The sequence below is a fragment of the Phyllobates terribilis genome, unplaced genomic scaffold (genome assembly GCF_046119375.1).
Source record: "Phyllobates terribilis strain yellow unplaced genomic scaffold, ASM4611937v1 Scaffold_7__3_contigs__length_470593459, whole genome shotgun sequence".
Taxonomy (NCBI): Eukaryota; Metazoa; Chordata; class Amphibia; order Anura; family Dendrobatidae; genus Phyllobates; species Phyllobates terribilis.
In genome coordinates this window covers 12,167,108-12,193,799 of record NW_027362767.1, presented here as the reverse complement: position 1 = coordinate 12,193,799, position 26,692 = coordinate 12,167,108, and the positions used below count along the sequence as shown (strand labels likewise).

At 56.8% G+C, this 26,692-nt stretch overlaps 1 protein-coding gene across 2 annotated transcripts in view; it reads right to left on the bottom strand.

Annotated features, from left to right (window-relative positions):
- TSHR (thyroid stimulating hormone receptor) overlaps positions 1-12,866 on the bottom strand; it is a 408,340-nt gene extending 395,474 nt beyond the window's left edge. For both annotated transcript variants that reach the window (XM_073637466.1, XM_073637467.1), the window contains exons 1-2: positions 12,641-12,866; positions 8,549-8,760 (exon numbers count right to left, since the gene is read on the bottom strand). In XM_073637466.1, the coding sequence (XP_073493567.1) occupies positions 8,549-8,712 (164 nt within the window). In that variant the 5' untranslated portion in view covers positions 8,713-8,760; positions 12,641-12,866. The remainder of the gene's footprint in view (positions 1-8,548; positions 8,761-12,640) is intronic.
- Positions 12,867-26,692: the final 13,826 nt, after the last annotated feature.

Below are 26,692 nucleotides of genomic sequence, written 5' to 3'. Positions count from 1 at the left end.
CTTATTCTCCACACTTCTGCCCCTTATTCTCCACACTTCTGCCCCTTATTCTCCACACTCCTGCCCCCTATTCTCCACACTCCTGCCTTGTATCCTCCACACTTCTGCCCTCCTATTCTCCACACTTCTGCCCCCACATTCTCCACACTCCTGCCCCACATTCTCCACACTCCTGCCCCTTATTTACCACACTCCTGTCCCTTATCCTCCACATTTCTGCATCTTATTCTCCACACTCCTGCCCCTGTCAGGAAAACTTGGTCAGACCTTGCAGCCCTCTGGCGCCTCCCTATCCTGCTGGTCAAACATGGTATTGACCGAGGATAAGCAACAGGGCGCAGCTGCTCTCATTTATGTCGACTATTGTGGCACGTGATGTGACAGGACATATATATACCACCAGTTCCTTCCAGGAACGTATATATACCTTAATCCAGCCACCCGCAATCCACAATATCACATAAATACACAGTATGCTGCCACCACCGATCTCTTAACAGGTGGATCGGGTACCCGTTAGGCAACATGAAATTAGCGAGTGAGGAACGTGTTTGCTCGACATAGGACAAGAAGAACGAAGCTGGTAAATAATACTAATTTACTCCCAAAAGTTGGCAGTGTTTACAAAAGAGATACAAAATATTATAAAGGAGACAATTTACATATATGCATAAAACAGTTATTAAAATAAAAGGGATAAGTAATAGCAAAACCTGCGCCACGAGGTGATGGTCTCAGATTCTGTGGGGCGGACGGCTCCCCGGAAATTAGGTGTGATTCCTCCACGCAGCGAGGAGTGCTTGCGTCTGACGTCCTTGGGTTGGAATGAGCCATGATGGCCGTTCTGGTTTTTAGTAAGGAGGCAAAACACTAGGACACACCCATGTTGTTTACCTCACACGGGGGCTCAGTTTTGTGAACCCACCCAGCTGCACAAGACATAAAAATCCTTCATCTTCCATATCTTGGTATGGGGGGTTGGGCCCACATCGAAGATGGATACATCATGTTTGCCGTCACCGATATTCAAGAAGATTGATATCAAATATGACATTTCTATGACGTTCGGAAGCTCATAACCCATTTCCTAGGTTTCTGGTGGTTTCCCAGTTATGAAAGATACACCATCATAACTGAAAAAAGGTGATCATCCCAAAAATGTGGTCCATGTGTTTATGACAGTCATGTGCGTTATTAAACTCGACATTAAAAGTTTGTACAGTTACACAATAGGGCTTTGGAGGGGAAATACAGTATAGACCAGTATGCTTGCTTTTGGCTGAGGTTTATGGCAGTTATAAAAATTCCTTGTTTGGGGGAAGCAAGAGTAGATTTCTATGGAGGTCCCTTCCGAGTATACAGGGGGTGGAGATTTAAGATATCTCTGGCTGTCCTTTCAACATTTTTAAAACTAGGACAAAAAATACATTTTGCCTGACATCTCCCCCTTTTAGACTGCGCTATGGAGGTAGGACCTTCTGGTACTCCTCCAGGCATATCTCTGGAGGCTCACCTCATCAGGACAACCCATCGGCATTGCCATGCTCGCTGCCTTTGCGGTGCTGAACGGTAAAGTCGTACTGCTGGAGGGTGAGGCTCCAGCGTAACAACCTTCCGTTGGCACCGGACATGGTGTGCAGCCAACTCAGGGGGTTGTGGTCAGTCACGACAGTGAAGGGGCGCCCGTACAAGTAAGGCTGTAAGCGGTGCAGGGCCCATACAATGGCCAGGCACTCCTTCTCTATGGTGGAATAGGCCACTTCCCTCGGCAGCAGTTTCCGACTTAGGTACAACACGGGGTGTTCTTGGTTCCCCGAGTTGACCTGGCTGAGTACAGCACCGAGGCCAAACTCACTGGCGTCGGTCTGTAGGAAGAATGGCCGTGTGCCGTCGACCGCCTTTAGCACAGGGGAGCTGCTCAGGGCAGCTTTCAAAGCCCGAAAGGCCACCTCGCATTCATCTGTCCATTTGACTGGATGGGGTAGGCTCCTCTTGGTGAGGCCTGTCAAGGGCTTCGCAAGGCTATTATAGTCTTGTACAAAGCGTCTGTAGTACCCTGCGGTGCCTAAGAAGGACTGCACTTGCTTCTTGGTCCTGGTGGTGGGCCAGGACACAATAGTGTCCACCTTCCCAGGCTCTGGCTTCAGAATACCCCCACCTACCTGGTGCCCCAGGTAGTGGACCTCGTTCATGCCCATCTGGCACTTTCCTGGCTTGATGGTCAAGCCCGCCTGGTGAATGTGCCTGAGCACCTGCTGCAGATGCTCGAGGTGATCCTCCCAGGTGGGACTGAAGACGGCAATATCATCCAGGTACGCCACGGTGTACCTCTCCAGTCCCTGGAGCAGGTGGTTGATCATACGCGCTCGATACCAAATGCTGCACCTGCATTTTCTTACATAGGGCCTCCATTAAGCGTGACATGAACTGGGTCTCCTGGTCGGTAAGCATCTCCCTGGGGAAGCCTACTCGCGAAAAGATGGCCAAGAGGGCGTCCGCCACCTTATCCGCCCTAATTGAGGACAGGGCTACTGCCTCCGGATACCGGGTAGCATAGTCCACCACAGTAAGGATGAAACGTTTTCCAGACCTGCTGGGTATGGCCAGTGGTCCCACAATGTCCACAGCAATCCTCTGGAAAGGCTCCTCTATCACTGGCAAAGAGATCAGGGGGGCTTTGGGAGCTGGCCCTGACTTTCCCACTCTTTGACACGTTGTACAGGAGCGACAGTAGTTCACCACATCCATCCCCATTTTGGGCCAATAAAAGTGGTGAGACAGCCGGGCCTTGGTTTTACTGACTCCCAAGTGTCCAGCAAGTGGAATCTCATGGGCGATCCGCAACAACTCATAACTGAATTGGTAGGGGACGACCAGCTGTCTTTCCCTCAACCACTCCTGTTGGGGTGTACAGGGAACTGTCTCCCGGTACAACCTCCCTTGGTCCCAGAATACCCTCTCCTTATCTGACTCGGAGGTGGGTTTCTCAGCGAGGCTCCTTAACGTCTCCAGGCTAGCATCTGAGTGCAGAGCTGCCTGAAACTCCTGGCTGGTGGAAGCCAGAAGTGAGGTTAAGGCCACGTCCTCACTGGGACACTCTGGGCCGGCTCTGGGTCCATAACTGGTTCCGTTATTCCTCTGTCCGAGGAGGTTCCAGAAGGCAGTGCGTTACTTGCGTTCTGGACACTCTGACTGCGGGTAACAGTGGCTATATAGGCCGTCGTCCCGGGGAATAACACGGTCCCATCAGCCTGCACGGCTATGAATACTACTTCACCATCATCCTCCATTACCTCAGGCACAGTGCTACATATGGGGCAGCTACCATCAGCCAGGTCACCATCTGTTGTGACACTGGTCGCTGGCACAGCACCACCTGCTTCATAGTCCTCGTGCCTCTCCCCATTACCCATAGCATTGACACTTGCACCTGCTAGGGGATCCTCAGCAACATCACCCCGCAGAGTGACATGGCTGAGTTCTCCTGTACCTTCAAATACATCATCATCATCATCATCATCAGGTAAAGCTTTGACATTCACATTATCAGCATTAACCTTACCGACCGTATCAGATCTGGGAGGGGTGTCAGGGACATAATAAGCAAACATCCTCCCCAAATCAGTTCCCAACAAAACATTTGCAGGTAGGTTTTCAGATAGTCCCACTTCCTTCACCCCACTCCCCGCACCCCAATCAATAAAAACCCGGGCCATGGGCAAGGGGCATCGGACGCCCCCAATCCCGGTGACAGTCAGGGTCTTTTCCGGAATAAGCTCTTCAGCGGACACCAATTCGGGTCGGATGAGGGTTCGTTCGACCCCCGAGTCCTTGAGGCCTACAGTGACAGTGTCCCCCACAGTGACAGACTGCAAGTTTTCACAGGCCCTCCCAACCGGCCCACCCACCAAAAGAACTGAAGCACTAGGCCCTGGGGCCTTGGATGGGGGGTTCTTCCTCTGCTTGTTTGGGCAAGTGATGCTGAGATGACCAGTCTGGTTGCAGAAATAACACCTGCGGGCATCAGATGCAGGCCGGGCATTGGTAACTGGAAAAAGGCCTCCGGAAGGTCGGCTGGCAGAGGCAGGGATGGTGGTTGATGGCTTACCCCTTTCCAGCTGGCGACGACCGGCTTCCGCACCTCCTGTCTCCGGTTGGCCTCGTAGGTGTCTGCTATCTGCGCTGCTTTATTGGCATCTGGTGGCTCCCGATCCATCACGAACTGCCGTACCTCAGTCGGACACAGATGTAGGAACTGGTCTGTCACCATCAGGTCCTTTAGCTGCTCAAAGGTGGTTGCTGACAGTCCTTGGATACACTGCTCGAAGTTGGTTCTGAGCCCATGCACCACATCGCTGTAACTGTCATGCGGTCCACGTTGGAGTATCCGGAACTTTTTACGGTACACCTCAGGAGTCAGTTGGAACCTCTGAATTAGGGCCTGCTTAATGGCATCATAGTTCCCATCTAGGCCCTGAGGAAGAGCCACAAACACCCCCAGAGCTTTGCCTCGCAGCCCTGCAGTTAAGTACCGGGCCCACTGGTCCACAGGCAGCTGGTACTGTCTGCAAGTCTTTTCAAAACCCCTCAGAAAGGTGTAGAGGTCGCCGTCCTTTTCCATCACAGGAAAATGCTCTGGATGGGGTTTAAACAGGGTCGCATTGTCGGTCTCACAGTTCCGTGAGGTGGATGCTGGGATCCCGAGTTGGGCCATCTGCAGTTCATGGGCCCTCTGAGCTTGGGCCCCCGTTCACCGCTCGGTAGCCTCTCGCTGGGCTCTCTCGGCCTCTCGATGGGCTCTCTTGGCCTCTCGCTCGGCCTCTCGCTGGGCTCTCTCGGCCTCTCGCTGGGCTTAGGCCTCCGCTCGCCGCTCGGCAGCCTCCTGGTGCTGCTGATTGACTTTCAGCCGTCCTTCATGATCCTCTGCAGGAAGTTGCTGTAGAGCCATCTGCAGATAGGGGTCCACGCTGCCCTGGTCGCTGAAGCGGCGTGCATCTACAGGTGGGACCCCTGCAGCAGTACTGTCCATATCTCGGCTGACCCCTGGCCCTGCTGAGGTCTGGAGAAGGGCTTGCTCTGCCTCCAGTTGTGCCAGTGCAGCAACCATTTGTTCTTTGTTTTTGCCGAGGGGGTCAATGCCTTTGGTTATACATATTCCAATAAGAGTGTCCTTTTTCTGCTGGCTGAACCAGAGCTCCCCAACTACGACCATGATCACCAAAATAAAAATAGAAAATAAAAAACGAAGAAGGGTAGGGGTAACTGCTACACATACAGTATTGTCTCAGATCTAATAAACACTGAGTTCCATCTTCAAAACTTTTGTGCAGGATCCAGGTAAGAACCGTGCAAGTTTTTAGTGAGAGGAATGATTGCTCAAACCAGATCACTAAAGTCCTATGATCCCACCGCTGCCATCAATTGTCAGGAAAACTTGGTCAGACTTTGCAGCCCTCTGGCGCCCCCTTATCCTGCTGGTCAAAGACGGTATTGACCGAGGATAAGCAACAGGGCGCAGCTGCTCTCATTTATGTCGACTATTGTGGCATGTGATGTGACATGACGTATATATACCACCAGTTCCTTCCAGGAACGTATATATACCTCAATCCAGCCACCCGCAAACCACAATATCACATAAATACACCGTATGCTGCCACCACCGATCTCTTAACAGGTGGATCGGGTACCCATTACGTAACGTGAAATTAGCGGGTGAGGAACGTGTTTGCTCGACATAGGACAAGAAGAACGAAGCTGGTAAATAATACTAATTTACTCCCAAAAGTTGGCAGTGTTTACAAAAGAGATACAAGATATTATAAAGGAGACAATTTACATATATGCATAAAACAGTTATTAAAATAAAAGGGATAAGTAATAGCAAAACCTGCGCCACGAGGTGATGGTCTCAGATTCTGTGGGGGGGACGGCTCCCCGGAAATTAGGTGTTGGAATGAGCCAACATGGCCGTTCTGGTTTTTAGTAAGGAGTCAAAACACTAGGACACACCCATGTTGTTTACCTCACACGGGGGCTCGGTTTTGTGAACCCACCCAGCTGCACAAGACATAAAAATCCTTCATTTTTCATATCTTTGCATGGGGGGGCCCAGTTATGAAAGATACACCATCATAACTGGAAAAAGGTGAGCATCCCAAAAATGTGGTCCATGTGTTTGTGACAGTCATGTGCGTTATTAAACTCGACATTAAAAGTTTGTACAGTTATACAACAGGGCTTTGGAGGGGAAATCCAGTGTAGATCAGTATGCTTGCTTTTGGCTGAGGTTTATGGCGGTTATAAAAATTCCTTGTTTGGGGGAAGCAAGAGTAAATTTCTATGGAGGTCCGTTCCGAGTGAACAGGGGGTGGAGATTTAAGACATCTCTGGCTGTCCTTTTAACATTTTTAAAACTAGGACAAAAAATATATTTTGCCTGACAACCACACTCCTGCCCCTTATTCTCTACACTTCTGCCCCCCTATTCTCCACACTTCTGCCCCCCTATTTTCCACACTTCTGCCCCCGCATTCTCCACACTCCTGCCCCGCATTCTCCACACTCCTGCCCCGCATTCTCCACACTCCTGCCCCGCATTCTCCACACTCCTGCCCCGCATTCTCCACACTCCTGCCCCCCTATTCTTCACACTTCTGCCCCCTTATTCTTCACACTTCTGCCCCCTTATTCTTCACACTTCTGCCCCTTATTCTCCACACTAATGCCCCTTATTCTCCACACTAATGCCCCTTATTCTCCACACTAATGCCCCTTATTCTCCACACTAATGCCCCTTATTCTCTAAAAGTCTGCCCCCCTATCAGGCAAAATGTATTTTTGTCCTAGTTTTAAACATGTTGAAAGGACAGCCAGAGATGTCTTAAATCTCCGCCCCCTGTTAATTTGGAAGGGACCTCCATAGAACTCAACTCTTGCTTCCCCCAAACAAGGAATTTTTATAACCGCCATAAACTTCAGCCAAGAGCAAGCATACTGGTCTACACTGGATTTCCCCTCCAAAGCCCTATTGTGTAACTGTACAAACTTTTAATGTCGAGTTTAATAATGCACATGACTGTCACAAACACATGGACCACATTTTTGGGATGTTCACCTTTTTTTCAGTTATGATGGTGTATCTTTCATAACTGGGAAACCACCAGAAACCGAGGAAATGGGTTCTGAGCTTCTGAACATCATAGAAATATCATATTTGATATCAATCGTCGTGAATATTGGTGACGGCAAACATGATGTATCTATCTTGGATGTGGGCACCCCCATGCAAAGATATGAAAAATGAAGGATTTTTATGTCTTGTGCAGCTGGGTGGGTTCACAAAACCGAGCCCCCGTGTGAGGTAAACAACAGGGGTGAGTCCTAGTGTTTTGACTCTTTACTAAAAACCCAGAACGTCCATCTTTGGCTCATTCCAACCCATGGACGTCAAGACGCAAGCACTCCTCGCTGCGTGGAGGAATCACACCTAATTTCTGGGGAGCCGTCCGCCCCACAGAATCTGAGACCATCACCTCGTGGCGCAGGTTTTGCTATTATTTACCCCTTTTATTTTAATAACTGTTTTATGCATATATGTAAATTGTCTCTTTTATAATATCTTGTATATCTTTTGTAAACACTGCCAACTTTCGGGAGCAAATTATTACTATTCTCCACTCTTCTGCCCCTTATTCTACTCACTCCTGCCCCACATTCTCCACACTCCTGCCCATTATTCTCCACACTTCTGCCCCTTAGTCTCCACATTTCTGCCCCTTAGTCTCCACACTCCTGCCCCTTATTCGCCACACTCCTGCCCCTTATTCTTTTTGCTGCCTTTCTTCACACCAGGCAGCCTCTAAAAACCTTAACCTCACAGTGTGCAGATGCACTGACACCAGCCTGCTTCCATTTTAGAGCAAGCTCTGCACTGGGGCTAAACCGATCCCGCAGCTGAATGTTGTTAAGAGACGGTCCTGGCACTTACTGGACTTTCTTGGGCGCCTTTAAGTCTTCTTTATTGCAATTGAACCGCTCTCTTTGAACTTCTTGATTATTTGGTAAATGGTTGATTGAGGGGCAATCTTACAGGTAGCAATGTCCTTGCCTGTAAAGGCCTTTTGATGCGAAGCAATGATGAGTGCTCATTTTGTGTCTGAGGTCAACACAAGAAGACAATGATTTTAAGCACCAGCGCTGGTGTAAAGCCACCAGGTTCCTCTTATAATCCAAACAGCATGACAGAGTCACATCGGCTTCCTTGTCCTTGTTAACTCTTTCTCCTGAGCTAAGGAAGAGATCATTAGCATGATGTAAGCTGGTCACCTTGTGGCAGGGATGAAGTTCAGTGAAGTGTTTTTTTGTGAATATGTTCATTTTCATGGCGATGAATGACTGCAATTTATTGTGAATCATCTGTTAACTCTCTAATCTAGAAATATAAAAACTGGAGCAGTGACATTGTGAAAAGCCAAAGTGGTGTCAGTCTGAGAAGTTCTGGCCGGACTTTACGATCTATGGACTATGTTAGCGGTCAGGTACTTACAGGATCTCAGTGTTGCGCGGCAGCTGAGGCACGGTGAAGCGGTTCCTGCAGGTGACGCTGTGACTCGGCTCCTTCTCACATTTGCAGTTGTCCGGGCAGCTCCCGGCCGAGACGTCCTCCAGAAGGAATAAGGACAATAGGAAGAGAGACAGATCCTGTCGCATCTCTGACACTGGCAGTCACATGAGGCGCTGGAACGGCGGCTCGTTACCCTGCAGATCAGAAGCACAGACAGAGATTGTATCAGCGCAGGTCCGTGACTCCTCCTGTGCTGCCCCTGTGCTCCGGATCAGGTCTCCACCATTACACCTGCCCTGGAAAACACATCACCATTGCACCACGCATAGAAACATGTTACATACGACCGGATCAGAGGGAGTGGCTCAGCGGCACGCTCAACAGACTTAGATACAGCAGCTCAGCGGACAGTACCCAGACATTATAACGCTGCGGCTCTCGCTCCCTGGATATTATAACCCTGCGGCTCACGCTCCCTGGATATTATAGCCCTGCGGCTCACGCTCCCTGGATATTATAACGCTGCGGCTCACGCTCCCTGGATATTATAACGCTGTGGCTCACGCTCCCTGGATATTATAACGCTATGGCTCACGCTCCCTGGATATTATAACGCTGCGGCTCACGCTCCCTGGATATTATAACGCTGCGGCTCACGCTCCCTGGATATTATAACGCTGCGGCTCACGCTCCCTGGATATTATAGCCCTGCGGCTCACGCTCCCTGGATATTATAACGCTGCGGCTCACGCTTCCTGGATATTATAGCCCTGCGGCTCACGCTCCCTGGATATTATAGCCCTGCGGCTCACGCTCCCTGGATATTATAGCCCTGCGGCTCACGCTCCCTGGATATTATAACGCTGTGGCTCACGCTCCCTGGATATTATAGCCCTGCGGCTCTCGCTCCCTGGATATTATAACGCTGCGGCTCATGCTCCCTGGATATTATAACGCTGCGGCTCATGCTCCCTGGATATTATAGCCCTGCGGCTCACGCTCCCTGGATATTATAGCCCTGCGGCTCACGCTCCCTGGATATTATAGCCCTGCGGCTCACGCTCCCTGGATATTATAACGCTGCGGCTCACGCTCCCTGGATATTATAGCCCTGTGGCTCACGCTCCCTGGATATTATAGCCCTGCGGCTCACGCTCCCTGGATATTATAACGCTGCGGCTCACGCTCCCTGGATATTATAACGCTGCGGCTCACGCTCCCTGGATATTATAACGCTGCGGCTCACGCTCCCTGGATATTATAACGCTGCGGCTCACGCTCCCTGGATATTATAACGCTGCGGCTCACGCTCCCTGGATATTATAGCCCTGCGGCTCACGCTCCCTGGATATTATAACGCTGCGGCTCACGCTTCCTGGATATTATAGCCCTGCGGCTCACGCTCCCTGGATATTATAGCCCTGCGGCTCACGCTCCCTGGATATTATAGCCCTGCGGCTCACGCTCCCTGGATATTATAACGCTGTGGCTCACGCTCCCTGGATATTATAGCCCTGTGGCTCACGCTCCCTGGATATTATAGCCCTGCGGCTCACGCTCCCTGGATATTATAGCCCTGCGGCTCACGCTCCCTGGATATTATAGCCCTGCGGCTCACGCTCCCTGGATATTATAGCCCTGCGGCTCACGCTCCCTGGATATTATAACGCTGTGGCTCACGCTCCCTGGATATTATAGCCCTGTGGCTCACGCTCCCTGGATATTATAGCCCTGCGGCTCACGCTCCCTGGATATTATAGCCCTGCGGCTCACGCTCCCTGGATATTATAGCCCTGCGGCTCACGCTCCCTGGATATTATAGCCCTGCGGCTCACGCTCCCTGGATATTATAACGCTGCGGCTCACGCTCCCTGGATATTATAGCCCTGCGGCTCACGCTTCCTGGATATTATAACGCTGCGGCTCATGCTCCCTGGATATTATAGCCCTGCGGCTCAGTCTCCCTGGATATTATAGCCCTGCGGCTCACGCTCCCTGGATATTATAGCTCTGCGGCTCACGCTCCCTGGATATTATAGCCCTGCAGCTCACGCTCCCTGGATATTATAGCCCTGCGGCTCACGCTCCCTGGATATTATAGCCCTGCGGCTCACGCTCCCTGGATATTATAGCCCTGCGGCTCAGTCTCCCTGGATATTATAGCCCTGCGGCTCTCGCTCCCTGGATATTATAACGCTGCGGCTCATGCTCCCTGGATATTATAACGCTGCGGCTCATGCTCCCTGGATATTATAGCCCTGCGGCTCTCGCTCCCTGGATATTATAACGCTGCGGCTCACGCTCCCTGGATATTATAACCCTGCGGCTCACGCTTCCTGGATATTATAGCCCTGCGGCTCTCGCTCCCTGGATATTATAACGCTGTGGATCACGCTCCCTGGATATTATAACCCTGCGGCTCACGCTCCCTGGATATTATAGCCCTGCGGCTCACGCTTCCTGGATATTATAGCCCTGCGGCTCATGCTCCCTGGATATTATAGCCCTGCGGCTCACGCTTCCTGGATATTATAGCCCTGCGGCTCATGCTCCCTGGATATTATAATGCTGCGGCTCACGCTTCCTGGATATTATAGCCCTGCGGCTCTCGCTCCCTGGATATTATAACGCTGCGGCTCACGCTCCCTGGATATTATAACCCTGCGGCTCACGCTTCCTGGATATTATAGCCCTGCGGCTCTCGCTCCCTGGATATTATAACGCTGTGGATCACGCTCCCTGGATATTATAACCCTGCGGCTCACGCTCCCTGGATATTATAGCCCTGCGGCTCACGCTTCCTGGATATTATAGCCCTGCGGCTCATGCTCCCTGGATATTATAGCCCTGCGGCTCACGCTTCCTGGATATTATAGCCCTGCGGCTCATGCTCCCTGGATATTATAATGCTGCGGCTCACGCTTCCTGGATATTATAACCCTGCGGCTCACGCTCCCTGGATATTATAGCCCTGCGGCTCACGCTTCCTGGATATTATAGCCCTGCGGCTCCGTCTCCCTGGATATTATAGCCCTGCGGCTCACGCTCCCTGGATATTATAACGCTGCGGCTCACGCTCCCTGGATATTATAGCCCTGTGGCTCACGCTCCCTGGATATTATAACGCTGTGGCTCACGCTTCCTGGATATTATAACCCTGCGGCTCACGCTCCCTGGATATTATAGCCCTGCGGCTCACGCTCCCTGGATATTATAGCCCTGCGGCTCACGCTCCCTGGATATTATAGCCCTGCGGCTCACGCTCCCTGGATATTATAGCCCTGCGGCTCACGCTCCCTGGATATTATAGCCCTGCGGCTCACGCTCCCTGGATATTATAACGCTGCGGCTCACGCTCCCTGGATATTATAACGCTGCGGCTCACGCTCCCTGGATATTATAGCCCTGCGGCTCATGCTCCCTGGATATTATAGCCCTGCGGCTCTCGCTCCCTGGGTCGTGTTATAGCCCTGCGGCTCATGCTCCCTGGATATTATAGCCCTGCGGCTCACGCTCCCTGGATATTATAGCCCTGCGGCTCATGCTCCCTGGATATTATAGCCCTGCGGCTCACGCTCCCTGGATATTATAGCCCTGCGGCTCATGCTCCCTGGATATTATAGCCCTGCGGCTCACGCTCCCTGGATATTATAGCTCTGCGGCTCATGCTCCCTGGATATTATAGCCCTGCGGCTCACGCTCCCTGGATATTATAGCCCTGCGGCTCATGCTCCCTGGATATTATAGCCCTGCGGCTCATGCTCCCTGGATATTATAGCCCTGCGGCTCACGCTCCCTGGATATTATAGCCCTGGCTGCACAGACATCTTACAATACTCCGGGGAGATTATTTCATGCTGTAAATTCCCTGTGCAGAGAAGTTTGGTGATACTTTTCTGCCTTTTGGTGCGTCGGTCGGAGCTGGGTAACGCATTAGTGGGTGATGCCGGTGACCCCGTGTAATGGAGACGCCATCTGTGCGGAGACCCCACACCGCTCCAGCAGAGGAATGCTCTCTGCTTCCTGACACACGGATCTCTCTCCCTGTGGAGCGATGGCGGCTCCTCTCCTCACCTGTACCGGCTTTGCTCCCGGTGCTCAGCTCTGCCAGCGGCACAGGACTCTGCTGCGGGGCTGCACACAGTCTGCCTCCCCTGGGGTGAGATGCTCTGCAGCTTGGGGGTCTTGTGAAGTCTCAGCCTCTCTGAAGCTTCTTCAGGTTTCATTGCAGTTCTTCAAGTGCTGCTTCAAAACTCAAGTTGCGTTTTGCAGATAAACACTCAGCTCCCCCTGCGCAGCTGCGGGCGGGGGTCCCAAAGCAGCCAAGTGGCGCCCCTGGCATCATGAGCAGGACATCAGCGCCATCTGCAGGTCGCAGCAGGAAGCGCACCATGGAACAGCCACATTATGGGGACTATGTAGCCGCTGTCTTAGAGAAACGTTACCTTGTTGCGCCCACCAACTCCGATCACACAGGTCCGGTTCTGATTACAAAGTCCGGCTCCGATCGCACAGGTCCGGTTCTGATTACAAAGTCCGGCTCCGATCACACAGGTCCGGCTCCGATCACACAGGTCCGGCTCCGATCACACAGGCTCCGATCACACAGGTCCAACTCCGATCACACAGTTCTGGCTCCGATCGCACAGGTCCGGCTCCGATCACACAGGCTCCGATCACACAGGTCCAACTCCGATCACACAGGTCCAACTCTGATCACACAGGCTCTGATCACACAGGTCCAACTCTGATCACACAGGCTCCGATCACACAGGTCCAGTAACGATCACACAGGCTCCGATCACACAGGTCCAACTCTGATCACACAGGTCCGGCTCCGATCACACAGGTCCAACTCTGATCACACAGGTCCAACTCTGATCACACAGGTCCGGCTCCGATCACACGGGTCCGGCTCCGATCGCACACGCCCAGCTCAGATCGCAAAGTCCGGCTCCGATCACACAGGTCCGGCTCCAGTCACACAGGTCCGGCTCCGATCACGCAGGTCCGGTTCCGATCACACAGGTCCGGCTCCGATCACACAGGTCCGGCTCCGATCACACAGGTCCAGCCCTGATCACACAGGTCCAACTCTGATCACACAGGTCCGGCTCCGATCACACAGGTCCAGCCCTGATCATACAGGTTCAACTCTGATCACACAGGTCCGGCTCCAATCACACGGGTCCGGCTCCGATCGCACACGCCCAGCTCAGATCGCAAAGTCCGGCTCCGATCACACAGGTCCGGCTCCGATCACGCAGGTCCGGTTCCGATCACACAGGTCCGGCTCCGATCACACAGGTCCGGCTCCGATCACACAGGTCCGGCTCCGATCACACGGGTCCGGCTCTGATCGCACACGCCCTGCTCCGATCGCAAAGTCCGGCTCCGATCGCACAGGTCCGGCTCTAATTACACAAGTCCGGCTCTAATTACACAAGTCCGGCTCCGATCGCAAAGGTCCGGCTCCGATCGCACAGCTCCGGCTCCGATCGCACAGGTCCGGCACCGATCGCACAGGTCCGGCTCCGATCGCACAGGTCCGGCTCCCTTCACACAGGTCCGGCTCCCTTAACACAGGTCCAGCTCTGATCACACAGGCCGGGTCCAATCGCACAGGCCCAGGTCCTATCTCACAGGTTCAGCTCGGATCGCTCCGATCGCACAGGTCCAGCTCCAATCGCACAGTCCGGCTCCCTTCACACAGGTCCGGCTCCGATCGCACAGGTCCGGCCCCGATCGCACAGGTCCGGCTCCCTTCACACAGGTCCGGCTCCCTTAACACAGGTCCAGCTCTGATCACACAGGCCGGGTCCAATCGCACAGGCCCAGGTCCTATCTCACAGGTTCAGCTCGGATCGCTCTGATCGCACAGGTCCAGCTCCAATCGCACAGTCCGGCTCCCTTCACACAGGTCCGGCTCCGATCGCACAGGTCCGGCTCCGATCGCACAGGTCCGGCTCTGATCGCACAGGTCCAACTCCGATCACACAGGTCTGGCCCCGATCGCACAGGTCCGGCTCAGATCGTACAGGTCGGCTCCGATCGCAGAGGTCCAGCTCCGATCGCACAGGTCCGGCTCCAATCACACAGTCCGGCTCCGATCACACAGTCCTGCTCCGATCACAAATTTCGGCTCCGATCGCCAGGTCCGGCTCCGATCCCACAGGTCCGGCTCTAATCACACAGGTCCGGCTCCGATCACAAAGTCCGGCTCCGATCGCACAGGTCCGGCTCCCATCGCACAGGTCCGGCTCCGATCGCACAGTCTGGCTCCCTTCACACAGGCCCGGCTCCCTTCACACAGGTCCGGCTCCCTTAACACAGGTCCAGCTCTGATCAACAGGCCGGGTCCAATTGCACAGGCCCAGGTCCTCTCTCACAGGTTCAGCTCGGATCGCACAGCTCCGGCTTCAATCGCACAGTCTACCTCTGAACACACAGGTCCGGCTCTGATTGCACAAGTCCGGCTCTGATCGCACAGGTCCGGCTCCGATCACACAGGTCCGGCTCCAATCGCACAGGTCCGGCTCCAATCACACAGTTCTGGCTCCGATCACACAAGTTCGGCTCCGATCGCACAGGTCCAGTTCCGATCACACACTCCTGCTCTGATCGCACAGGCTCGATCACACAGGTCCTGCACAGATCACACAGGTCCTGCACCGATCACACAGGTCCGACTCCGATCGCACAGGTCTGACTCCGATCGCACAGGTCCGACTCCGATCGCACAGGTCCGGTTCTGATCGCACAGGTCCTGCTCCGATCACACAGTCCGGCTCCGATCACACAGTCCGGCTCCGTTCGCACAGGTCCAGCTCCGATCGCACAGTCCGGCTCCGATCGCACAGGTCCAGCTCCGATCGCACAGATCTGGCTCCGATCGCACAGGTCTGGCTCCGATCACACAGGTCCGGCTCCGATCGCATTGTTCAGCTCCCTTCACACAGTCCGGCTCCGATCGCACAGGTCTGACTCCGATCACACAGGTCCGGCTCCAGTCACACAGGTCCGGCTCCGATCATGCAGGTCCGGTTCCGATCACACAGGTCCGGCTCCGATCACACAGGTCCGGCTCCGATCACACAGGTCCGGCTCCGATCACACAGGTCCGGCTCTGATCGCACACGCCCTGCTCCGATCGCAAAGTCCGGCTCCGATCGCACAGGTCCGGCTCTAATTACACAAGTCCGGCTCTAATTACACAAGTCCGGCTCCGATCGCAAAGGTCCGGCTCCGATCGCACAGCTCCGGCTCCGATCGCACAGGTCCGACACCGATCGCACAGGTCCGGCTCCGATCGCACAGGTCCGGCTCCCTTCACACAGGTCCGGCTCCCTTAACACAGGTCCAGCTCTGATCACACAGGCCGGGTCCAATCGCACAGGCCCAGGTCCTATCTCACAGGTTCAGCTCGGATCGCTCCGATCGCACAGGTCCAGCTCCAATCGCACAGTCCGGCTCCCTTCACACAGGTCCAGCTCCGATCGCACAGGTCCGGCTCCGATCGCACAGGTCCGGCTCTGATCGCACAGGTCCAACTCCGATCACACAGGTCTGGCCCCGATCGCACAGGTCCGGCTCAGATCGTACAGGTCGGCTCCGATCGCAGAGGTCCAGCTCCGATCGCACAGGTCCGGCTCCAATCACACAGTCCGGCTCCGATCACACAGTCCTGCTCCGATCACAAATTTCGGCTCCGATCGCCAGGTCCGGCTCCGATCCCACAGGTCCGGCTCTAATCACACAGGTCCGGCTCCGATCGCACAGGTCCGGCTCCGATCACAAAGTCCGGCTCCGATCGCACAGGTCCGGCTCCCATCGCACAGGTCCGGCTCCGATCGCACAGTCTGGCTCCCTTCACACAGGCCCGGCTCCCTTAACACAGGTCCAGCTCTGATCAACAGGCCGGGTCCAATTGCAGAGGCCCAGGTCCTATCTCACAGGTTCAGCTCGGATCGCACAGCTCCGGCTTCAATCGCACAGTCTACCTCTGAACACACAGGTCCGGCTCTGATTGCACAAGTCCGGCTCTGATCGCACAGGTCCGGCTCCGATCACACAGGTCCGGCTCCAATCGCACAGGTCCGGCTCCAATCACACAGTTCTGGCTCCGATCACACAAGTTCGGCTCCGATCGCACAGGTCCAGTTCCAATCACACACTCCTGCTCTGATCGCACAGGCTCGATCACACAGGTCCTGCACAGATCACACAGGTCCTGCACCGATCACACAGGTCCGACTCCGATCGCACAGGTCTGACTCCGATCGCACAGGTCCGACTCCGATCGCACAGGTCCGGTTCTGATCGCACAGGTCCTGCTCCGATCACACAGTCCGGCTCCGATCACACAGTCCGGCTCCGTTCGCACAGTTCCAGCTCCGATCGCACAGTCCGGCTCCGATCGCACAGGTCCAGCTCCGATCGCACAGATCTGGCTCCGATCGCACAGATCTGGCTCCGATCGCACAGGTCTGGCTCCGATCGCATTGTTCAGCTCCCTTCACACAGTCCGGCTCCGATCGCACAGGTCCGGCTCCGATCTCACAGGTCTGGCTCCGGTCCGGCTCCGATCGCACATGTCCGGCTCCGATCGCACAGGTCCGGCTACGATCACACAGTCCGGCTCCGATCGCACAGGTCCGGCTCCGATCGCACAGGTGGGCTCCCTTCACACAGGTCCGGCTCCAATTGCACTGGTTTGGCTCCGATCGCACAGGTTTGGCTCCGATCGCACAGGTCCGGCTCCGATCGCACAGGTCCGGCTCCGAACGCAAAGGTCCTGCACCGATCTCACAGGTCCTGCACCGATCTCACAGGTCCGCCTCCAATCACACAGGTCCGGCTCCGATCACACGGGTCCGGCTCCGATCGCACACGCCCTGCTCCGATTGCAAACTCCGGCTCCGATCGCACAGGTCCGGCTCTTATCGCAAAGTCCGGCTCCGATCACACAGCTCCGGCTCCGATCACACAGGTCCGGCTCCCTTCACACGGCTCCTTTCACACAGGTCCAGCTCCCTTCACACAGGTCGAGCTCTGATCACACAGGCCCGGCACCGATCACAAAGGTCTGGCTCCGATCGCACATGCCCTGTTCCGATCGCAAAGTCCGCCTCTAATCACACAGGTCCAACTCCGACTGCACAGGTCCGGCTCCGATCGCACTTGTTCGGCTCCAATCGCACAGGTCCGCATCCGATCACAAAGTCCGGGTCCGATCACACAGGTCCGGCTCCGATCACACAGGTTCGGCTCCGATCACACAGGTCCGGCTCCGATCACACAGGTCCGGCTCCCTTCACACAGGTCTGGCTTCCATCACACAGGTCCGGCTCCCTTCACATAAGTCCAGCTCTGATCGCACAGGCCGGGTCCAATAGCACAGGCCGTGTCCAATCGCAAAGGTCCGGCTTCAATCGCACAGTCTACCTTGGAACACACAGGTCCAGCTCCGATCATACAGGTCCGGCTCCGATCACACAGGTTCGGCTCTGATCGCACAGGTCCAGCTCCCATCACACAGTACTGCTCCGATCGCACAGGCTTTGATTACACAGGTCCTGCACCGATCACACAGGTCCTGCACCGATCACACTGGTCCGACTCCGATCGCACAGGTCCGGGACCGATCACACAGGTCTGGCTCCGATCGCACAGGTCCAGCTCTGATCGCACAGGTCCTGCTCCGATCACACAGGTCTGGCTCCGATCGCACAAGCCCTGCTCCGATCGCAAAGTCCGGCTATAATCACACAGGTCCGGCTCCGACCGCACAGGTCTGGTTCCGATCACAAAGTCCGGCTCTGATCACACAGGTCCGACTCCGATCGCACAAGTCCAGCTCTGATCGCACAGGCCCGGCTCCGATCACACAGGTCCGGCTCCAATCGCACAGGTCCGGCTCCAATCACACAGTTCTGGCTCCGACCACACAGGTTCGGCTCCGATCGCACAGGTCCAGCTCCGATCACACAGGTCCGGCTCCGATCACACAGGCTCTGATCACACAGGTCCGGCTCCGATCACACAGGTCCGGCTCCGATCACACAGGTCCGGCTCCGATCACACAGGTCCGGCTCCGATCACACGGGTCCGGCTCCGATTGCACACACCGTGCTTAGATCGCAAAGCCGGCTCCGATCGCACAGTTCCGGCTCCGATCGCACAGTTCCGGCTGCGATCACTCAGGTCCGGCTCCGATCACACAGGTCCGGCTCCGGTCACACAGGTCCGGCTCCGATCGCACAGGTCCGGCTCCAATCGCACAGGTCCGGCTCTGATCGCACAGGTCCGGCTCCGATCGCACAGGTCCGGCTCCGATCACACAGGTCCGGCTCCGATCACACAGGTCCGGCTCCGATTACATAGGTCCATCCCCGATCACATATGTCCGGCTCCGATCACACAGGTCCGGCTCTGATCACACGGGTCCGGCTCTGATCGCACATGCCCTGCTCCGATCGCAAAGTCCGACTCCGATCGCACAGGTCCGGCTCTAATCACACAGGTCCGGCTCCGATCGAACAGTTCCGGCTCCGATCGCACAGGTCCGGCTCCCTTCACACAGGTCCGGCTCCCTTCACACAGGTCCGGCTCCGATCACACAGGTCCGGCTCCGATCACACAGGTCCGGCTCCGATCACACAGGTCCGGCTCCGATTACACAGGTCCAGCCCCAATCACAAAGGTCCGGTTCCGATCACACAGGTCCGGCTCCGATCGCACAGGTCCGGCGCCGATCGCACAGGTCCGGCTCCGATCGCACAGGTCCGGCTCCGATCACACAGGTCCGGCTCCGATCTCACAGGTCCGGCTCCGATCTCACAGGTCCGGCTACGATCACACAGGTCCGGCTACGATCACACAGGTCCGGCTCCGATCACACAGGTCCGGCTGTGATCACACGGGTCCGGCTCTGATCGCACATACCCTGCTCCGATCGCAAAGTCCGACTCCGATCGCACAGGTCCGGCTCTAATCAGACAGGTCCAGCTCCGATCACACAGGTCTGGCTCCGATCGCACATGCCCTGCTCCGATCGCAACGTCCGGCTCTAATCACACAGGTCCGGTTCCGATCACAAAGTCAGGCTCTGATCACACAGGTCCGACTCCGATCGCACAGATCCGGCTCCGATCGTACAAGTCCGACTCCGATCACAAAGTCCTGATCTGATCGCACAGGTCTGCCTCCGATCACACAGGTCCGGCTCCGATCACACAGGTCCATCTCCGATCACACAGGTCTGGCTCCGATCGCACAGGTCCGGCTCAGATCTCACAGGCTCCGATCACACAGGTCCAGCTCCGATTACACAGGTCCAGCCCCGATCACACAGGTCCAACTCCTATCACACAGGTCCGGCTCCGATCACACAGGTCCAGCTCTAATCACACAGGTCCGGCTCCGATCACAAAGTCCGGCTCTAATCACACAGGTCCGGTTCCGACCGCACAGGTCCGGTTCCGATCACAAAGTCCGGCTCTTATCACACAGGTGGGACTCCGATCGCACAGGTCCGGCTCCCATCGTACAAGTCCGACTCCGATCACAAAGTCCTGTTCTGATCGCACAGGACCGCCCCCGATCACACAGGTCCGGCTCCGATCACACAGGTCCATCTCCGATTGCAAAGGTCCGGCTCCGATCGCACAGGTCCAGCTCAGATCTCACAGGCTCCGATCACACAGGTCCAGCTCCGATTACACAGGTCCAGCCCCGATCACACAGGTCCAACTCCTATCACACAGGTCCGGCTCCGATCACACAGGTCCGGCTCTAATTACACAGGTCCGGCTCCGATCACAAAGTCCTGTTCTGATCGCACAGGTCCGCCTCCGATCACACAGGTCCGGCTCCGATCACACAGGTCCGACTCCGGTCACACAGGTCCGGCTCTGATCACACGGGTCCGGCTCCGATCGCACACGCCGTGCTTAGATCGCAAAGTCCGGCTCCGATCGCACAGTTCCGGCTCCGATCGCACAGTTCCGGCTCCGATCACTCAGGTCCGGCTCCTATCACACAGGTCCGGCTCCGGTCACACAGGTCCGGCTCCAATCGCACAGGTCCGGTTCCGATCACAAAGTCCGGCTCTTATCACACAGGTGGGACTCCGATCGCACAGGTCCGGCTCCCATCGTACAAGTCCGACTCCGATCACAAAGTCCTGTTCTGATCGCACAGGACCGCCCCCGATCACACAGGTCCGGCTCCGATCACACAGGTCCATCTCCGATTGCAAAGGTCCGGCTCCGATCGCACAGGTCCGGCTCAGATCTCACAGGCTCCGATCACACAGGTCCAGCTCCGATTACACAGGTCCAGCCCCGATCACACAGGTCCAACTCCTATCACACAGGTCCGGCTCCGATCACACAGGTCCGGCTCTAATTACACAGGTCCGGCTCCGATCACAAAGTCCTGTTCTGATCGCACAGGTCCGCCTCCGATCACACAGGTCCGGCTCCGATCACACAGGTCCGACTCCGGTCACACAGGTCCGGCTCTGATCACACGGGTCCGGCTCCGATCGCACACGCCGTGCTTAGATCGCAAAGTCCGGCTCCGATCGCACAGTTCCGGCTCCGATCGCACAGTTCCGGCTCCGATCACTCAGGTCCGACTCCTATCACACAGGTCCGGCTCCGGTCACACAGGTCCGGCTCCGATCGCACAGGTCCGGCTCCGATTGCACAGGTCCGGCTCCGATCGCACAGGTCCGGCTCCGATCACACAGGCCCGGCTCTGATCACACGGGTCCGGCTCTGATCGCACATGCCCTGCTCCGATCGCAAAGTCCGACTCCGATCGCACAGGTCCGGCTCTAATCACACAGGTCCGGCTCCGATCGCACAGGTCCGGCTCCGATCGCACAGGTCCGGCTCCGATCGCACAGGTCCGGCTCCGAACACACAGGTCCGGCTCCCTTCACACCGGTCCAGCTCCGATCACACAGGTCTGTCTCCGATCACACAGGTCCGGCTCCGAATACATAGGTCTAGACCCGATCACATAGGTCCGGCTCCGATCACACAGGTCCGGCTCCGATCACACGGGTCCGGCTCTGATCGCACACGCCCTACTCCGATCGCAAAGTCCGACTCCGATCGCACAGATCCGGCTCCAATCACACAGGTCCGGATCCGATCGCACAGCTCCGGCTCCGATCGCACAGGTCCGGCTCCGATCACACAGGTCCAGCCCTGATCACACAGGTCCAACTCCGATCACACAGGTCCGGCTCCGATCACACGGGTCCGGCTCCGATCGCACACGCAGTGCTTAGATCGCAAAGTCCGGCTCCGATCGCACAGTTCCGGCTCCGATCGCACAGTTCTGGCTCCGATCACACAGGTCCGGCTCCGGTCACACAGGTCCGGCTCCGATCGCACAGGTCCGGCTCCGATCGCACAGGTCCGGCTCCGATCGCACAGGTCCGGCTCCGATTACATAGGTCCAGCCCCGATCACATAGGTCCGGCTCCGATCACATGGGTCCAGCTCTGATCACACATGCCCTGCTCCGATCGCAAAGTCCGCCTCTGATCGCACAGGTCCGGCTCTAATCACACAGGTCCGGCTCCGATCGCACAGGTTCGGCTCCGATCGCACAGGTCCGGCTCCCTTCCCACAGGTCCGGCTCCCTTCACACAGGTCCGGCTCCGATCACACAGGTCCGGCTCCGATTACATAGCTCCAGCCGCAATCACATAGGTCCCGCTCCGATCACACAGGTCCGGCTCTGATCACACGGGTCCGGCTCTGATCGCACATGCCCTGCTCCGATCGCAAAGTCCGACTCCGATTGCACAGGTCCGGCTCCGATTGCACAGGTCCGGCTCCCATCGCACAGGTCCGGCTCCGAACGCACAGGTCCGGCTCCCTTCACACCGGTCCGGCTCCGATCACACAGGTACGGCTCCGATCACACAGGTCCGGCTCCGATTACATAGGTCCAGCCCCGATCACATAGGTCCGGCTCCGATTACACAGGTCCGGCTCCGATCACACGGGTCCAGCTCTGATCGCACACGCCCTGCTCCGATCGCAAAGTCCGACTCCGATCGCACAGGTCCGGCTCCAATCACACAGGTCCGGCTCCGATCGCACAGGTCCGGCTCCGATCGCACAGGTCCGGCTCCGGTCACACAGGTCCGGCTCCGATCGCACAGGTCCGGCTCCAATCGCACAGGTCCGGCTCCGATCGCACAGGTCCGGCTCCGATTACATAGGTCCAGCCCCGATCACATAGGTCCGGCTCCGATCACATGGGTCCGGCTCTGATCGCACATGCCCTGCTCCGATCGCAAAGTCCACCTCCGATCGCACAGGTCCGGCTCTAATCACACAGGTCCGGCTCCGATCGCACAGGTCCGGCTCCGATCGCACAAGTCCGGCTCCCTTCCCACAGGTCCGGCTCCCTTCACACAGGTCCGGCTCCGATCACACAGGTCCGGCTCCGATGACACAGGTCCGGCTCAGATTACATAGGTCCAGCCCCAATCACATAGGTCACGCTCCGATCACACAGGTCCGGCTCTGATCACACGGGTTCAGCTCTGATCGCACACGCCCTGCTCCGATCGCAAAGTCCGACTCCGATCGCACAGGTCCGGCTCTAATCACACAGGTCCGGCTCCGATTGCACAGGTCCGGCTCCGATCGCACAGGTCCGGCTTCGATCGCACAGGTCCGGGTCCGATCGCACAGGTCTGGCTCCCTTCACACAGGCCCGGCTCCCTTCACACAGGTCCGGCTCCCTTAACACAGGTCCAGCTCTGATCAACAGGCCGGGTCCAATTGCACAGCCCCAAGTCCTATCTCACAGGTTCAGCTCGGATCGCACAGGTCCGGCTCCAATCGCACAGTCTACCTCTGAACACACAGGTCCGGCTCTGATTGCACAAGTCCGGCTCTGATCGCACAGGTCCGGCTCCGATCACACAGGTCCGGCTCCAATCGCACAGGTCCGGCTCCAATCACACAGTACTGGCTCCGATCACACAGGTTCGGCTCCGATCGCACAGGTCCAGCTCCGATCACACACTCCTGCTCTGATCGCACAGGCTCCGATCACACAGGTCCTGCACAGATCACACAGGTCCTGCACCGATCACACAGGTCCGACTCCGATCGCACAGGTCCGACTCCGATCGCACAGGTCCGGTTCTGATCGCATAGGTCCTGCTCCGATCACACAGTCCGGCTCCGATCACACAGTCCGGCTCCGTTCGCACAGTCCGGCTCCGATCGCACAGGTCCAGCTCCGATCGCACAGATCTGGCTCCGATCGCACAGGTCTGGCTCCGATCACACAGGTCCGGCTCCAATCGCATTGTTCAACTCCCTTCACACAGTCCGGCTCCGATCGCACAGGTCCGGCTCCGATCTCACAGGTCTGGCTCCGGTCCGGCTCCGATCGCACATGTCCGGCTCCGATCGCACAGGTCCGGCTACGATCACACAGTCCGGCTCCGATCGCACAGGTCCGGCTCCGATCACACAGGTGGGCTCCCTTCACACAGGTCCGGCTCCAATCGCACAGGTTTGGCTCCGATCGCACAGGTTTGGCTCCGATCGCACAGGTCCGGCTCCGATCGCACAGGTCCGGCTCCGAACGCACAGGTCCTGCACCGATCTCACAGGTCCTGCACCGATCTCACAGGTCCGCCTCCAATCACACAGGTCCGGCTCCGATCACACGGGTCCGGCTCCAATCGCACACGCCCTGCTCCGATTGCAAACTCCGGCTCCGATCGCACAGGTCCGGCTCTAATCGCAAAGTCCGGCTCCGATCACACAGCTCCGGCTCCGATCACACAGGTCCGGCTCCCTTAACACGGCTCCATTCACACAGGTCCGGCTCCCTTCACACAGGTCGAGCTCTGATCACACAGGCCCGGCTCCGATCACACAGGTCTGGCTCCGATCGCACATGCCCTGTTCCGATCGCAAAGTCCGCCTCTAATCACACAGGTCCAGTTCCGACTGCACAGGTCCGGCTCCGATCGCACAAGTCCGGCTCCGATCACAAAGTCCGGGTCCGATCACACAGTTCCGGCTCCGATCACACAGGTTCGGCTCCGATCACACAGGTCCGGCTCCGATCACACAGGTCCGGCTCCCTTCACACAGGTCTGGCTTCCTTCACACAGGTCCGGCTCCCTTCACATAGGTCCAGCTCTGATCGCACAGGCTGGGTCCAATAGCACAGGCCGTGTCCAATCGCACTGGTCCGGCTTCAATCGCACAGTCTACCTTGGAACCCACAGGTCCAGCTCCGATCATACAGGTCCGGCTCCGATCACACAGGTTCGGCTCTGATCGCACAGGTCCAGCTCCCATCACACAGTACTGCTCCGATCGCACAGGCTTTGATTACACAGGTCCTGCACCGATCACACAGGTTCTGCACCGATCACACTGGTCCGACTCCGATCGCACAGGTCCGGGACCGATCACACAGGTCCGGCTCCGATCGCACAGGTCAAGCTCCGATCACACAGGTCTGGCTCCGATCGCAAAGTCCGGCTCTAATCACACAGGTCCGGCTCCGACCGCACAGGTCCAGCTCCGATCACACAGGTCTGGCTCCGATCGCAAAGTCCGGCTCTGATCACACAGGTCCGACTCCGATCGCACAAGTCCAGCTCTGATCGCACAGGCCCGGCTCCAATCACACAGGTCCGGCTCCAATCGCACAGGTCCGGCTCCAATCACACAGTTCTGGCTCCGATCACACAGGTTCGGCTCCGATCGCACAGGTCCAGCTCCGATCACACAGGTCCGGCTCCGATCACACAGGCTCTGATCACACAGATCCAGCCCTGATCACACAGGTACAACTTCGATCACACAGGTCCGGCTCCGATCACACAGGTCCGGCTCCCATCACACGGGTCCGGCTCCGATCGCACACGCCGTGCTTAGATCGTAAAGTCCGGCTCCGATCGCACAGTTCCGGCTTCGATCGCACAGTTCCGGCTCCGTTCACTCAGGTCCGGCTCCGATCACACAGGTCCGGCTCCGATCGCACAGGTCCGGCTCCGATCGCACAGGTCCGCCTCCGATCGCACAGGTCCGGCTCCGATCGCACAGGTCCGGCTCCGATCGCACAGGTCCGGCTCCGATCGCACAGGTTCGGCTCCGATCACACAGGTCCGGCTCCGATTACATAGGTCCAGCCCCGATCACATAGGTCCTGCTCCGATCACACAGGTCCGGCTCTGATCACACGGGTCCGGCTCTGATCGCACATGCCCAGCTCCGATCGCAAAGTCCGACTCCGATCGCACAGGTCCGGCTCTAATCACACAGGTCCGGCTCCGATCGCACAGGTCCGGCTCCGATCGCACAGGTCCGGCTCCCTTCACACAGGTCCGACTCCCTTCACACAGGTCCGGCTCCCTTAACACAGGTCCAGCTCTGATCAACAGGCCGGGTCCAATTGCACAGGCCCAGGTCCTATCTCACAGGTTCAGCTCGGATAGCACAGGTCCGGCTCCAATCGCACAGTCTACCTCTGAACACACAGGTCCGGCTCTGATTGCACAAGTCTGGCTCTGATCGCACAGGTCCGGCTCCGATCACACAGGTCCGGCTCCAATCGCACAGGTCCGGCTCCAATCACACAGTTCTGGCTCCGATCACACAGGTTCGGCTCCGATCGCACAGGTCCAGCTCCGATCGCACAGTCCGGCTCCGATCGCACAGGTCCAGCTCTGATCGCACAGATCTGGCTTCGATCGCACAGGTCTGGCTCCGATCACACCGGTCCGGCTCCGATCGCATTGTTCAGCTCCCTTCACACAGTCCGGCTCCGATCGCACAGGTCCGGCTCCGATCTCACAGGTCTGGCTCCGGTCCGGCTCCGATCGCACATGTCCGGCTCCGATCGCACAGGTCCGGCTACGATCACACAGTCCGGCTCCGATCGCACAGGTCCGACTCCGATCCCACAGGTGGGGTCCCTTCACACAGGTCCGGCTCCAATCTCACAGATTTGGCTCCGATCGCACAGGTTTGGCTCCGATCGCACAGGTCCGGCTCCGATCGCACAGGTCCGGCTCCGAACGCACAGGTCCTGCACCGATCTCACAGGTCCTGCACC